Raw genomic sequence first — 14,321 nt, forward strand, 5'->3', positions numbered from 1 at the left:
ACTGTATATATTTCCTCTGAGCATAGAATAGCAATGTAGCAATGTGACTGTTATGTATTTATCCTCTGTGAATTTTTCTTATCCCTCAAGAAAAATGGACGCAGAGGTGAGAGGCCTTTATGTTTTGTTACAGGCACAGGAACTCCATCCACAACATTTCTCCTCCCCACAATGATCCCTCCAGGCTTTGATATCATTTTTCAACACATTTATTTTCAGGGCCTGTGCCAGTATCTGTCATCCATGGGTAGTTGCCAGGACCACAGCATCTCAGCAGGGCTCATTGCTGATGTCTGCCCTGGACTTGCCTTAAAATGTTTGTTTGACCAGTACACAATGGTTGGATCTTGCTGCCATTTTAATTCCCCACAATGTGCCACAGTAGCACTACACCAGAGCATTGTAAGAAATCAAAATGGAGGCTAGATTCAGAAGCCTGGTACTCCTTGGAGCACTGTTGCTGTTGGACTTTGCCTCAGTTTAAGCCTATCAGGGCATGGCAACAGTTGAGGTGCTTGCAGTAGATATCAGTCTCAAACTGGCTTTGGTGACTTTGGAATGAAGGAAACAATGTGTGGCAAATCAGTTGTTGGGGAAGAGAGAGATGGGTTGAGTGGGCTCTACGGTGAAGCTGATAATCTCAGCCTTTCTTCTTATGGTCTCTTAGCAGTTTATATGGCCAATAGCTGGAATAAGCTTCTGCTACAGGTTCTCCCTGCTTTCAGTCAGGTATTCAAACAGTGGGTGGGAAAAGAGAATGAAAAACACCCTACTCATATGGAAGAAAAACAGAGAGGTCTGCTGGAGCCCTCACTGTTTCCACTTCATCTGCCTGCCTGCTGGAGTTGGCAATATTTAGTTCCTGTGCTAGACTGTTTCTGCTCCCTAGCATCAGAAACGTACACATATTTGATTGGTTAGAACAGAAACCCCCCAGGACCTTTCCAATACACTGACAGTATCACTTGTTCCATTCCCAGTGCAAGCATGATCCCTTCCGCTTCCTGAGATATGATCTTGAGTGCCCTCTAAACAAAAATCCTCCTCTGCTTGTGCAGAAGCATGCCGTTGTTCCTGGAATGGTGGTAGTAAGTATCTGGTCTTTTTCTTCTTGCAAAAATGCACACACAAGCTTCCAATGAATGAGACCCCACAATCTGAAGCAGGCGCATGTGCGCGCACACCCACACCCACCCACCCACACCCTGATAAGGTGGACAGGAGTTCACTAATGCTTTTGCTATTATAAATTTGTTAGTCTTTAAGGTGCCACTAGACCAGGGGCGGATTTGGGTAATATGGGGCCCTGAACAAGGACAAAATTTGGTGGGCCCCCAAATATTTCTTTTCACAATAATTCCTTTCGGTACAGTTGATCTTTTCAGTAGGTACCCATATAAATACAGTGGTACCTTGGGTTACGGACACTTCAGGTTACAGACTCTGCTAACCCAGAAATAGTACCTCAGGTTAAAAACTTTGCTTCAGGATGAGGACAGAAATTGTGCAGCGGCGGCAGCGGGAGGCCCCATTAGCTAAAGTGGTACCTCAGGTTAAGAACAGTTTCAGGTTGCTGCTGATTATGTGGCTCCTCAGCTAAGTTCCTCAGGGGAAACAGCCCTATATCCAATGCTGGTTGACTTTCACAGAACTCCCTAGTATGTTTAGGGTTGTAGCCCTAGTTACATAATGATTATGCACTGTATTCACAATCCCTATAAATACACTGAAAAATACCTGTCTCCTCTCTTTGGTTTCTTTTCTAACAGAAGATTTAAAAGCACTCTTTCCACTTGATTTAATCTCATCATCTGACCTGTGACTCAGCATCATGATCTGTTTTAATATCTCTCTCTATATAACAAGTGAGCAGTAGAGCTTGGAATTCAGTTGACTCCCCCAAACCTCATGTTTTGTGCAGAAAATGTGCTACTGTGACTGGGGCTCCCACTCTAGTTATTCCTGCAGTATATTGCTCTCTTCTTGGGAGCCTTAAGCACATAAGGAGAGATGTTTTTTATTTAGACCCATTGACAGAGGCGCCAAATCAGATAATGAAAGCCTTTCTGTGCTCTATTAAATGCTTGTAAACCGCTGACCATGGAAGTCTAACACACTGGGTAGTCAAGTTCAGAGTTTCAAAGGGTTTGAAGGATATTATTCATTCCCTTCAGCACAGAAGAATCTATTGGCTGACTTCACCCTTGCTCTGTCCCCATGCAGTTAATCATATTATATACCACTTTGAAGTACAGGCAACATGGATTCTAATAGCAGGAGAGAATATTTTAACTGCATAAAAATGGGGGTGGAAGTGAATCAGATGTGGGGTGTGAGTCACTGGTAAGAACTTTGATTCATCTCAGCAGAAGGCTGGCACCCAAGATTGTCCACATGGGAAGAAATAATTAAAAGAAATGGTGGAAAAGTAAGGTAACTTTCTCCCCTCTTCCACAATATTGTTGTGATCATAATTAGCACTGACATAATTAATCTACCTCTTTTCAACTTTTTCATTGATGTATATTGTCCTTTACACCCCAAATTTAATTTAGTTAGCTCTGAGTTCACCAGAAGTTTAAGGACAAAGACCCTTTTAAAAGAGGTAGATCCTGTGCATGTCTGCTTGGGAGTAAATGCTATTACTTCCAAGCAAATATGTTTAGAATTGCAACCATAATATTGCACGTGACATGTGCAAATAATCTGCATAATAACTGGCTAAATATGGATGGGTGCCAGGCAGCAACATCTGGTGAGCATTCCCTTGGATTATTTTATTTATTTACTGCATTAATATAGCTGTCTCGTGATGACTTCTCTGAGTGGCTCGCAAAGCAAAAAATTAAATAAAACGCAACACTAAGCTACCGTATAAAGCAATAAAATGATAACAAATTAATTTAAAAAACCGAATTGAAATAGAATTAAAAACCCAGTCGGTAGCATCCACTGTAGTCTATGCATTGCTAACCCTGGAAATACTGCTCTGTGTGGCACTATCCTTGGGCCTGGTCCAGAAGCTCCAGTTAAGTGCAGCAAGAAGCAACAAGACTGCTGGTGGGGGCAGATGGCCAACAGCATGTGGCATCTGTGCTAAAATATCCCCACTGGCTGCCTATATGCTACTAGACCAGGTTCAACTTTCTTGTATTCATAAGCAAAGCCCTGAACAAGTTGGGTCCAGGGTACCTTAAGGACCATCTGAGCCTTTAGAATCTAGCTCAATCACTGAGATCATCCAGAGGAGCACTGTTAGTTGCCCCCCCCCCGGCCATGCAGACCTGGCCCACCCATGAGGCAGGGTGAGGTGACCGCCTCAGGCAGCAGGATCCACAGGGGCAGCAGATCCTGATGTAGATCTTCACTTGCCCCTTGTTTTTGATGCAGATCTTCACTCAACCCTTCTTCCCTGGTGGGGAAGGGAGTCTCATTTTGTGGTTCACCTCAGGTGCCAAAAGGTCTTCCGCCAGAAGAAGCTTCAACCAGAAGTCAGGCATTTAGTTTCACCAGTTCATTGCTGAGGAATACTCTTCTAGCTAGGCATGCCATATTCCCAAAGGGGAAAATCTGGACAAAGTTGCTGACCTTTTTTTTTTACCTTGGGGCAGGGCGGGGGGAGTTGTTGAGCTTGTCTTGAGAGGGATTTTAAAAGCATTTTTGCCCTAGTTGTCATATGTCTGGGTTTTCCCAGATATTTGCTGATTCATCGATAATCCACCTGGATGCCATTTTGACACTCCAATTCCTGGACATATCCAGGAAAACCCAGACATATGGCAGCCCTACTTCCAGCAGAAATTCAGCACACATCCTCACAGCTAATTTTCAGACATCTCTTGAAGACCTTTTTATACTGACATGCCTGTTCAGTTGTTCAAACTATTCCAAGATGAACCAGCTATTTTTATGATTGTTTTGTATCTTTTTTATGTTACATTTTTTGTACTTATATACTGCCTCGATATTTTATGTGATGGGGTGGCCTATAAATATTTTTATAAGTAAAAATAAATATATCCATGTCTTTATCCTGAAAAGGATTGTTTCTTTGCATCAAAATATTGCCTATTGAAGAGCACAAGAATAGAAGGGTTCTTGTACTCTTGCAGGCTGACTCCATCAAGCATAGAATATTTATTTGGCCATCTTAGTCTGCACACAGGGGGCAAAAACCGGATTATAAAATGACTTAGAAGAACAGTAATATTTGGGATGTTTTTATCAGCTGGAAAGATTTGTTGAACACACTAAGATTTGTTCTTCCAACCTGAAAGAAATTGTAAATTGCAACCCATGGCCATAGACCATCTAGGCACTATCAGCCATAATATACAGAGGTAAATTAATGAGTGCATGGAGACTATTTTTCTTCTCTAGATAGAAATGGGCAAGCCCAGCAGGTGTATTTGAGACTGCCTTGTCGATATCTTTTTTTTTTAACATTTTTTATTATTTTCAACATAAGGAACAAAAACACTACACATACACAAATACACATACAAAAAAAACATAATAAACAATTCAGACAAAAATCACAATAAACAAAAGAAACCATATACCTACCTAAATAAACAAAAACATAAATTTATCCTTATCTCCTTCTAGTTTCAATCTTCTTTAACCAAAGACCTCCCCCGCTCACTCGGCTGCATTCAATATCAATATACTTTGGTAACTTTGTGTCTTTTTTCCATAAACATTAACCATACTTCTTAAAATCTTTAGGGTATTAATTAATCAATTATAATTCATTACTTAAACTACACATCCTAAAATTCTTAAACAATTAAATCATTCATAACAATACTTCTTATACACAATTTTATCTAACATCAACTAGCTAAAGCCAATTCATCTAGCTAATTCTGCTCAAATGTTTAATTTTGCACACTTATTTAAATAATCTTTAAAGTTCTTCCACTCCTGATACACCTTCTCCTCCCTCTGGTCTCGGATTCTCGCAGTCAGTTCGGCGAGTTCCATAAAGTCCATTAGCTTCATCTGCCATTCTTCCACTGTCGGGATCTCTTCACCTTTCCAGTTTCTTGCAAGTAAAATTCTAGCAGCTGTTGTGGCATACATAAAAAATACTCTATCCTGGCTGGGAATCTCACAATTGGTCATGCTCAAAAGAAAAGCCTCTGGTTTCTTACTAAAGGTAATTTTCATTACCTTCTTGAGTTCATTATAAATCTTCTCCCAGAAGGCCTTTACCCTTGGGCATGTCCACCACATATGATGGAAGGTACCTTCCACAGATTTACATTTCCAACACACATTGCTTGTTGCAGGATATATCTTAGCTATCTTAACTGGTGTCAGATACCACCTGTATATCATTTTCATAATGTTTTCTCTTAATACATTACAAGCAGTGAATTTAACACCTTCCTTCCACAACCTCTCCCAATCCTCCATCATGATATTATGCCCCACATCTTTTGCCCAATCTATCATAACTGATTTAACCAGTTCATCTTTCGTATGCCACTCTAGCAACAAATTATACATCCTGGAAAGGTTTTTGGAGTTCGGTTCAATTAACTCTGTTTCCAGCTTTGACTTTTCTACTTGAAAACCAATTTTTTTGTCTGCTCTGAAAAATTCATAAATTTGACGATACTGCAGCCAGTCGGTGATTTTTTCAATTTGATCGTAACTTTTCAGCTTAAATGTCTCACCTTCTTGCTGCAGTATATCTACATATCTTGGCCATTTTGCAGGCGTATTAGGTCTTTTATAGGCCTTGGCCTCAACCGGTGAGATCCATCTAGGAGTCTTTCTCTCCAGCAAGTCCTTGTTTCTCTTATGTCGATATCTTATGACTGACATTCACGGGATTAATGAATCATTCTGGAGCCAACTACATATGCAGACTAAGGCCCCATCTGTAATATACATTTAAAGCAGTCGTGGTTTATCCCAAAGAATCCTGGGAACTGTAGTTCAAGGAATCAATCAATCATTTTATTTGTATGCCGCTTCCCAAAAGTAAAACCATGCTCAAGGTGGCTTACAGCATATAAAAAAGCCAATGCAATTCTGGGCTGCATCAATAGGAGTATAGCGTCTAGATCAAGGGAGGTAATAGTACCACTGTATTCCGCTCTGGTCAGACCTCACCTGGAATACTGTGTCCAGTTCTGGGCACCACAGTTCAAGAAGGATACTGACAAGCTGGAACGTGTCCAGAGGAGGGCAACCAAAATGGTCAAAGGCCTGGAAACAATGCCTTATGAGGAACGGCTTAGGGAGCTGGGTATGTTTAGCCTGGAGAAGAGAAGGTTAAGGGGTGATATGATAGCCATGTTCAAATAAATAAAAGGATGTCATATAGAGGAGGGAGAAAGGTTGTTTTCTGCTGCTCCAGAGAAGCGGACACGGGGCAATGGATTCCAACTGCAAGAAAGAAGATTCCACCTAAACATTAGGAAGAACTTCCTGACAGTAAGAGCTGTTCGACAGTGGAATTTGCTGCCAAGGAGTGTGGTGGAGTCTCCTTCTTTGGAGGTCTTTAAGCAGAGGCTTGACAGCCATCTGTCAGGAATGCTTTGATGGTTTTTCCTGCTTGGCAGGGGGTTGGACTGGATGGCCCTTGTGGTCTCTTCCAACTCTATGATTCTATAATCATAAAAATAAAGCACACAACCAAATTAATCAAAAAGTACACAACCAAATTGAACAATTTCTGCATAAATCTAAAATAAAGATAAAAATATATCAATGACAGCAACAACTCCCATCTGTCCAGGTGGGTGTTTGTTTGTTTTAAAAAAAGGAAAATAGTGAATACCACCTGAAACTTCATTACTTCCTATGTAAAGGTGACTTTTAAAACTTAGTAATACTGTACTGGGCTGGATGAATCCCAAATCGGAATTAAGATTGCCGGAAAAAATATCAACAACCTCAGATATGCTGATGATACAACCTTGATGGCAGAAAGTGAGGAGGAATTGAAGAACCTTTTAATGAGGGTGAAAGAGGAAAGCGCAAAATATGGTCTGAAGCTCAACATCAAAAAAACTAAGATCATGGCCACTGGTCCCATCACCTCCTGGCAAATAGAAGGGGAAGAAATGGAGGCAGTGAGAGATTTCACTTTCTTGGGTTCCATGATCACTGCAGATGGTGACAGCAGTCACGAAATTAGAAGACGCCTGCTTCTTGGGAGGAAAGCAATGACAAACCTAGACAGCATCTTAAAAAGCAAAGACATCACCTTGCCAACAAAGGTCCGTATAGTTAAAGCTATGGTTTTCCCAGTAGTAATGTACGGAAGTGAGAGCTGGACCATCAAGAAGGCTGATCGCCGAAGAATTGATGCTTTTGAATTATGGTGCTGGAGGAGACTCTTGAGAGTCCCATGGACTGCAAGAAGATCAAACCTATCCATTCTCAAGGAAATCGGCCCTGAGTGCTCACTAGAAGGACAGATCCTGAAGTTGAGGCTCCAGTACTTTGGCCACCTCATGAGAAGAGAAGACTCCCTGGAAAAGACCCTGATGTTGGGAAAGATGGAGGGCACAAGGAGAAGGGGACGACAAAGGATGAGATGGTTGGACAGTATTCTCGAAGCTACTAACATGAGTTTGGCCAAACTGCGGGAGGCAGTGAATGATAGGCGTGCCTGGCGTGCTCTGGTCCATGGGGTCACGAAGAGTCGGACACGACTGAACGACTGAACAACAACAACAATACTGTGCCTTCTATGGCACTTGAAGCAGTAGCCCACTAGAGGGAACTGCTGATGCTCTGAATGGGCAGAGCTGGGAAGAGAAGAGGCTGCAACTTACAGCTGCCAAAGAACTTTGGCTTCACAATGAACGCTTTGTTCCTTGCACGGAAGCAACGCTAAATCATACAGGGCGAGCATGTGGTTGCCAGCCACCCATTTCCTACAGGGACCCTTACCATTTCCGAGCCCCTCCGTCCCACCTCCCTGATCTCATATCCTTGCCTCCTCAGGCCTTCCACCCACACCCCTTGTTCTCTCTGTGGCCCCACCTAGTTCTCCCGAGCAACTCCACTTTCTGCCTTCTCTCCTGGCTCATGTGCCTGTTTCTGTGGCCTGCCACCCTTTCTCTCCCACCCATGTCTCTTTCCTCTCTTACCCTCTTCACCCCTTCCTGGCCAGTCAGCCCTTTGAGACTTTCCTTTCTTGTTCTGACTTAGAATCATAGAATCTTAGAGTTGAAAGGGACTCAAGGGTCATCTAGCCCAACCCTCTGCAATGCACCCCTTCCTTCTTCCCATCCTTCTTCTCCATGAGCACTCCACCTGCCCACTCTCTTGCTGTTCCACTCATCTACCTAGTGGTGGTGTGCCTTGAACACACCCTCCTCTGTCCTGTCTTAATTCTAGGGGCACTTACCTTTTACATGTTTATTTGGGGTAAAGTGAATGGATGTGGGGAGCTGGCAAAAGCATCATGGCTCCATCCTAACCTACATGCATTCATTTTAACCAATACTGATTATGCCCCCATACATATAGTGAGAGATGTAGAGAACATTTTCAGCCTGGTTTGGAACTCAGGAAAGCTGATGCTTTGCTTCTGAGTGAACAGCAATGATAGCCAAGGTGGTGCCCTTCACATGTTGTTGGACTTTAGCTCCTATAAATCCCAGCAAGCAAGGCCAGTGGTCAGGGATGATTGGTGTTATAGTCCAATAACATCTGGAGGACACCAACTTGGCTACTTTTGCTGCAAAGCAATACTGCTACCCTATTGTAAGGTCCGTGGGGCAGTTGCTCGCGAGTAACCAGGCAAGACTCCAAACCGTCTTTTAACAGGTTTATTGTACATGCTATTTACAGTGCAGAGCTACAAGTTCATGTCTGTATCAGTCACTTGCAGAATCCGGGAGTGGCCCCTTCCGGCTGTGACCCTAACATAAGAGTTTCGGTATCCCAAATATCCACCTCCCCTCCTTGCATTTCACCCCTCTGTGCACTTGGGGCACCGGAAATGGCGTGTCTCCCTCCTCGCCCACTGAGCGAGGGGAGTGCAGGGTCTCTCCAACATCCCCAGAGCCTCTGCTCTCAAGACCCGGAGCTGCCTGCCCCTCCCCGCTGGAGACCTCGCTGTTTGCTCCACTGCAAGAGGAGGTGCTGCTGGTTAGGTGGGGCCGGGGCTCTCTGTAACATCCCGAGAGCCCTTCCACCACCCTGCACTGTGCCGGGGACAGTTCACTGACACCTATCATGGATTCATTTACCCCATATGAACATCAGTAAGGCACTTGCAGTGTCCTGTCTTTGACCTCCATCTGCTTTTGAACCTTTTCTCTCCAGCATGGTATGTCCATATTCTGCAATCTTATTCTTGCCCAATGAATTTTCCTTCACAGTGTACTCTTTTTTAAAAAAACTAAAAAACAAACGAACAGCCAGCTTATTTACTCTGAAGGGCTACACTCCTCTCCAGTCTGGAGGCCGAAGGACTTTTTGCTGCACAAACAAATTCTTTTCTCCTCTGTGCTCCCCTGCTGCCCAGAAAGCTCAAGTTCCATAATAGTTTTGACACCCTTTTGTAATAAGAGCCCCCTATCCAGTACCACATTGCCTGCAGATATGTACATTGCATATTGCTATTGCTATATATTGAATAGAAATATTATTTATTTGTGTATATGAATCTATTACCAAAAAAAGTTTTTAACTGGCCCTAGGTAGTAGGGAGGCATGCCCACCATAAATTTTGAAATTAATTACAACAAACCCTCCTTTAAAAAAAAAGTGGACTCTTTGCCTTGTGGTAGCAATATTGCTGTAGTTCTTTTAGGCGATAATGCTCCCCAAAACACACAAACACACATCAAATAGTTTTAAAATACAGGACTTTTGGCAATTTAATCTTCTATATATCCAAGAGCGAGCCACTGAACTTTGCTGCGACCACACACACCTACAGAAATGTGAAAATATGTCACTGTCTTGATATCTGGCACACACAAAAAGGAGCTGGTAACCTCTTGTGATTTGTGGGGAATAGGGGTGTGGTCAGTAAGCACTGCCTGCGAGGGACACAGCAGCCGAAAAGGTTTGCAATAAGCTTTTCTGTGGTCAGGCTGTAAGACCTGTACTGTTTCTGCTTTCCCAAAGTGAATGATGCTTCATTCAACATCAGGAGTGTTAAGTGATGTGCAGGAAGTGGGGGGGCCAGAGAGAGAGAGAGAGAGAGAGAGAGAGAGAGAGAGAGAGAGAGAACTGTCAAAGCCCCTTCATGTCTGGATGAAAACATTTAAGCCTCCTGTGCATAACAGGAAAAGGAAACCATTTGGTCCAAGCCTTCCAACTCACTTATATATATATATATTTTATTGCAAAGCATTTTTGTTCCCCTCCTTCCTGCCTGTTTGTCAACAGATGTATGCTGGAGGGAAGCCAGTCTTTGGGGGCTGTGTTTTCAACGGATACAGCTTCAGCAAGAAAGACCTGCTGAAGCAGATCAACCAAGTTTGCCTTGACTGCAAGATGGGCCACTTCCTGCCACAGAGCTTCAAATTTAGGTAAAACAGGAAGTCCAAGGGAAGGGGAAGATGGGAATGGGGACAGGGGAGGCAGTGTCATGCAGAGGTCTGTGTTTGCAACATGAACTGGACGAACTGGTGCACTGTGACCAGAGATGAGCTGTTATAAGAAGAACTATGTGCCCATAAACTCCATCGTTAGCTGTTCTTGCTGCTAAGTATATAACAAAAGCAGGGGTAGCCACTGGGATACCACCCAGATGTTATTTATGTATTTATTTCATAAAATTTATACACCACTTGATTGTAAAAATCCAACTGACGGGATGTTCTTGGACTACAACTCCCATTAGCCTCAACCAACTTGGCCAATAGTCAGGGATGATGTGAGTTTTGGTTAAAGAACATCCAGGGGTACCATGTTGGCAACTCATGAACGAGATAGAATTTTTTTAAAAAAAGATAAAAGGTTCAATGCTAATTTTTTCCTTGCTGTGTTTCCGGTTCCTAACATTAGGCCTGTTGACAGATTAAGTTTTTAGAGTTGTATCCAAAGCTAGTTCTCAGAGTTAGTGTTTGTTAGCCCATTATGTTAGTGGGCATGAATAACTTAGGTTTCTTAATTTCAATTAGTCTACTTTCAGTAGAACTTGGAAGTCAGTTGGATACTTGTTGTTGCTTATTCAACTGACATGTAATCAATGTATTATGTTTACATAAGTCTGCATATTACCAAATCTTTAATAGAGACTCATTTTTTAGCCTGTTGAAGTTTCCATTAAGAATGAGAGAAATGAACTTTTGGGTTAATAGACTTGCATCACTTAGGAAAGGGCACCATCATTTTCTTTTTCACCCAAATGGCAAATGCAGTTCAGTGTATGCAAGTGTGCCACATTGGTGCAATCCCACCCCCTAATTTCACAAGTGCACTAATGGAGCCTAAGCAGGTGATGACTGACCTGGAATGAGACCTTGGTGTCAAAATGGATAGGTCAATGAAGATGTCTACCTAATGTGTGGTGGCTGTGAAAAGGGTGAGTTCCATGTCAGGGATCATTTGGAAATGAAATGAAAATAAAACTGTCAGTGTTATAATGCCATTATACAGATCTGTGGTGAGACCATACTTGGAATACTGGGTACAGTTCTGGTTGCCTCACCTCCAAAAGGATATTGTAAAGCTGGGAAAGGTTCAGAAAGGGGCAACGAACATGAGCAAGCCCTGTGGAACAAGTAAAGCAGGCGTATATGTAGAGGAATATAAGATTATTAAGTGTGGAGAAAGTGCTACCACGGGCTGTAGTAAGGGGCCACCAACTTGGATGCCTTTAAAAGAGGATTAGACGAATTCAAATTTGTGTAAGATAATGCTGCCAATGGCCATGATGGCTGCATTATAACTCCACTATTGGATGCATTATGCCTTTGAATGCTAGTGCTGGGAATCATAAGGCGGTGGGGTGGGGGGAGTTCTGTTGTACTCAGGTCCTGCTTGTGGGCTTCCTGAAGGTATCTAGTTTGCCACTTGACGTACCTTTGAAAAATAAGCAGAGAGAAAAATAAATTTGAGATTCACCCATCCATACCCCTTACATTTCTCTTAAACTTGTAGGGGTCAATGTCAACGTAACAGACTGAATTACAACACAAGTTCCGCCCATTCTTTCTTATAGCCCCCTTCCCTTTCTACTCCTTCTGCCTTCTCATCCCCTTTTCATCCGTAATGTGGCTTTGGAGCCTAACTTCTCTTCCACAAAAGAAACAATGCATGTTTGCAGAATGGGGCTTCTGCAGCCCTCTTGAGAGTCTGTTGCTGATGTTTGAGGGGGAGCTGTCTGCCCCCATCTTTTTCCCTTTTCTTTCCACTATTCCCAGCCCATCTCTACATGACTCTGTGGTGCTGCGTATTTTCCTTCTCCTCCATCCTACTCTGTATTCCAGTTGCGTGTCCTGTACTCTACGGACAGCCCAAATTGAGGAAACTGAACGAAAGACACAAATGCATCAAATGGACACATGTTCCCCAAATGTGCTTAATTCATTTTGAACTGCCTCTCCACCCCACCCCTGAAATTTATTCTGGAACTAGTGACGCGGCCTTGATTATCCATCAGCGATGTGAGGCTGTCCCTACCTGCCAGTCCTGTGCTTTGGTGTGTATTATTTTATGTCATGTGGGCGCCTTTAGCAGCAACTCTAGCGCCGAGCAAGATTTACAGTCTGTTTTTAGCAGCTCAGGAGACTGGAGGAAGAAAGTCCATTCAAAGCATGTGCTCAATGGATGGATATAGCATCAGCTCCACTACAATCTGTTAAACCATTTGCCAGGGGTGACTAATGGCTGTTCATTCCTGTGGTATTCTCAGCAGTCACGTTCAAGAAGGCTAGAGTATTGTTACTGAAGCGACACTGATATCTGGGAGCAGCATGACTTTATTCTGTTCCTCCCTCCACCCCATAAACTAGCTGCTGTTGGAATTTAAACTATAGCACAGTGTCAGATTCCTAGACCAAGGGCTGTGGACTCTGACTTTGCTAGAAACTCATTGTCTTTGTGTGTAGGAATTCTAAGGGTGAGATATTTCACATCCTAAATATATGGCACCACTGTTGTGTTCCCTCTACTTTGAAGTACTTCGAAGCACACATACACACAGTGCCAGGCATCTCAGAGTCTTTAAAGAAAGCAGGCACAACCCAATGTTAAGCCCCGTTGAAATAAATGAGACTCAAGTTAAGTCATGTCCACCCCATCATCACTTTCACTGGGATTTAGTCATGATGACTAATGTTTTGATGGATTGTGGCTGTGGAGTCTAGAAACTGATCCATTCCCTGCTGATAACAAGATGCCTCTGTGTGAACTGGAGGGATTATGAAACCCTTTATGCGTCACTGGAGCTTGCTTGTGATCTTAACTAACATACACTGAAGAATGAAGTAAAGATAAGAGGGGAAGTCAGGAAGCATTTTCACCCTGTTTGCAAATATCTGTTCTCTCTGCAAAATAATCTGAATATTGAAAGAAAGGAAGTGGGATTTGGTGCTTTCAGTGCAATGTTTTCCTTCGTGACTTCTTCCACGAACATTCCATGAACATTTGTAGGATCAAGGTCCTGTTTGCTTGGTTAATTTTTACAATCACTGACCAATGAATCTAATCCTATCTCCTATTTAATGCATTCATATAGACTATACTCATTCATATATCCACATATGATCCACATATATTCATATATCATATACACATTCTTCAATCAAGTCTTGCCTATATTTTCCAAGAGGTGGTAGTTATCAGATCTCTTAAAATAAGGGGATGCCTATATCTAAAGACCACCTGAGCTGTCATTGAACAATGTTGTATCGGAACTCTCTACTAGCACTTTCAGTAATATAGAGAAAACATGTGATAGCCTCTCTTTTTATTGAACTTCTGTAATGGTAACTACCAAGTCCTCCCCCCCCAAAAAAAACCCTTTGTATTACAGGTCTAAATTCTCAACTCATCCATCTCAAGACAGCCAGTGCTAAGGGCATCTACTACTGTATTGCACTTTGCTCAATAGTACAGCAAAACTTGCTCTCTGTTCATAGCAAAGTGCCGTAACTGTATTTCATCTACTGGCTTGAAATGAGCCCTTTCTGCAGCCTTATTCAGAACTCCTGATCTCTGGACAAGGGATGGAGTTCATAGACTCATAGTTGGAAGGGACTATGAGGATCACCTAGTCCAAACCCCTGTAATGCAGGAATCTTTCACCCAATGTGGGGCTCGAACCCATTACCCTGAGATTAATAGTTTCATGCTCTACTGAGTGGCCCTTTAGACCAATGCCATTG

The 14,321-nt window shown here is 42.6% G+C and overlaps 1 protein-coding gene across 1 annotated transcript in view; it reads left to right on the forward strand.

Moving 5' to 3' along the window:
- Positions 1–14,321, forward strand: part of C2H3orf20 (chromosome 2 C3orf20 homolog) — a 49,814-nt gene that overhangs the window by 21,454 nt on the left and 14,039 nt on the right. Inside the window, exons 13-14 of the mRNA XM_033141104.1 lie at positions 981–1,088; positions 10,375–10,517. Of these exons, the coding sequence (XP_032996995.1) occupies positions 981–1,088; positions 10,375–10,517 (251 nt within the window). The remainder of the gene's footprint in view (positions 1–980; positions 1,089–10,374; positions 10,518–14,321) is intronic.

Source organism: Lacerta agilis, chromosome 2 (genome assembly GCF_009819535.1).
Source record: "Lacerta agilis isolate rLacAgi1 chromosome 2, rLacAgi1.pri, whole genome shotgun sequence".
NCBI lineage: Eukaryota > Metazoa > Chordata > Lepidosauria > Squamata > Lacertidae > Lacerta > Lacerta agilis.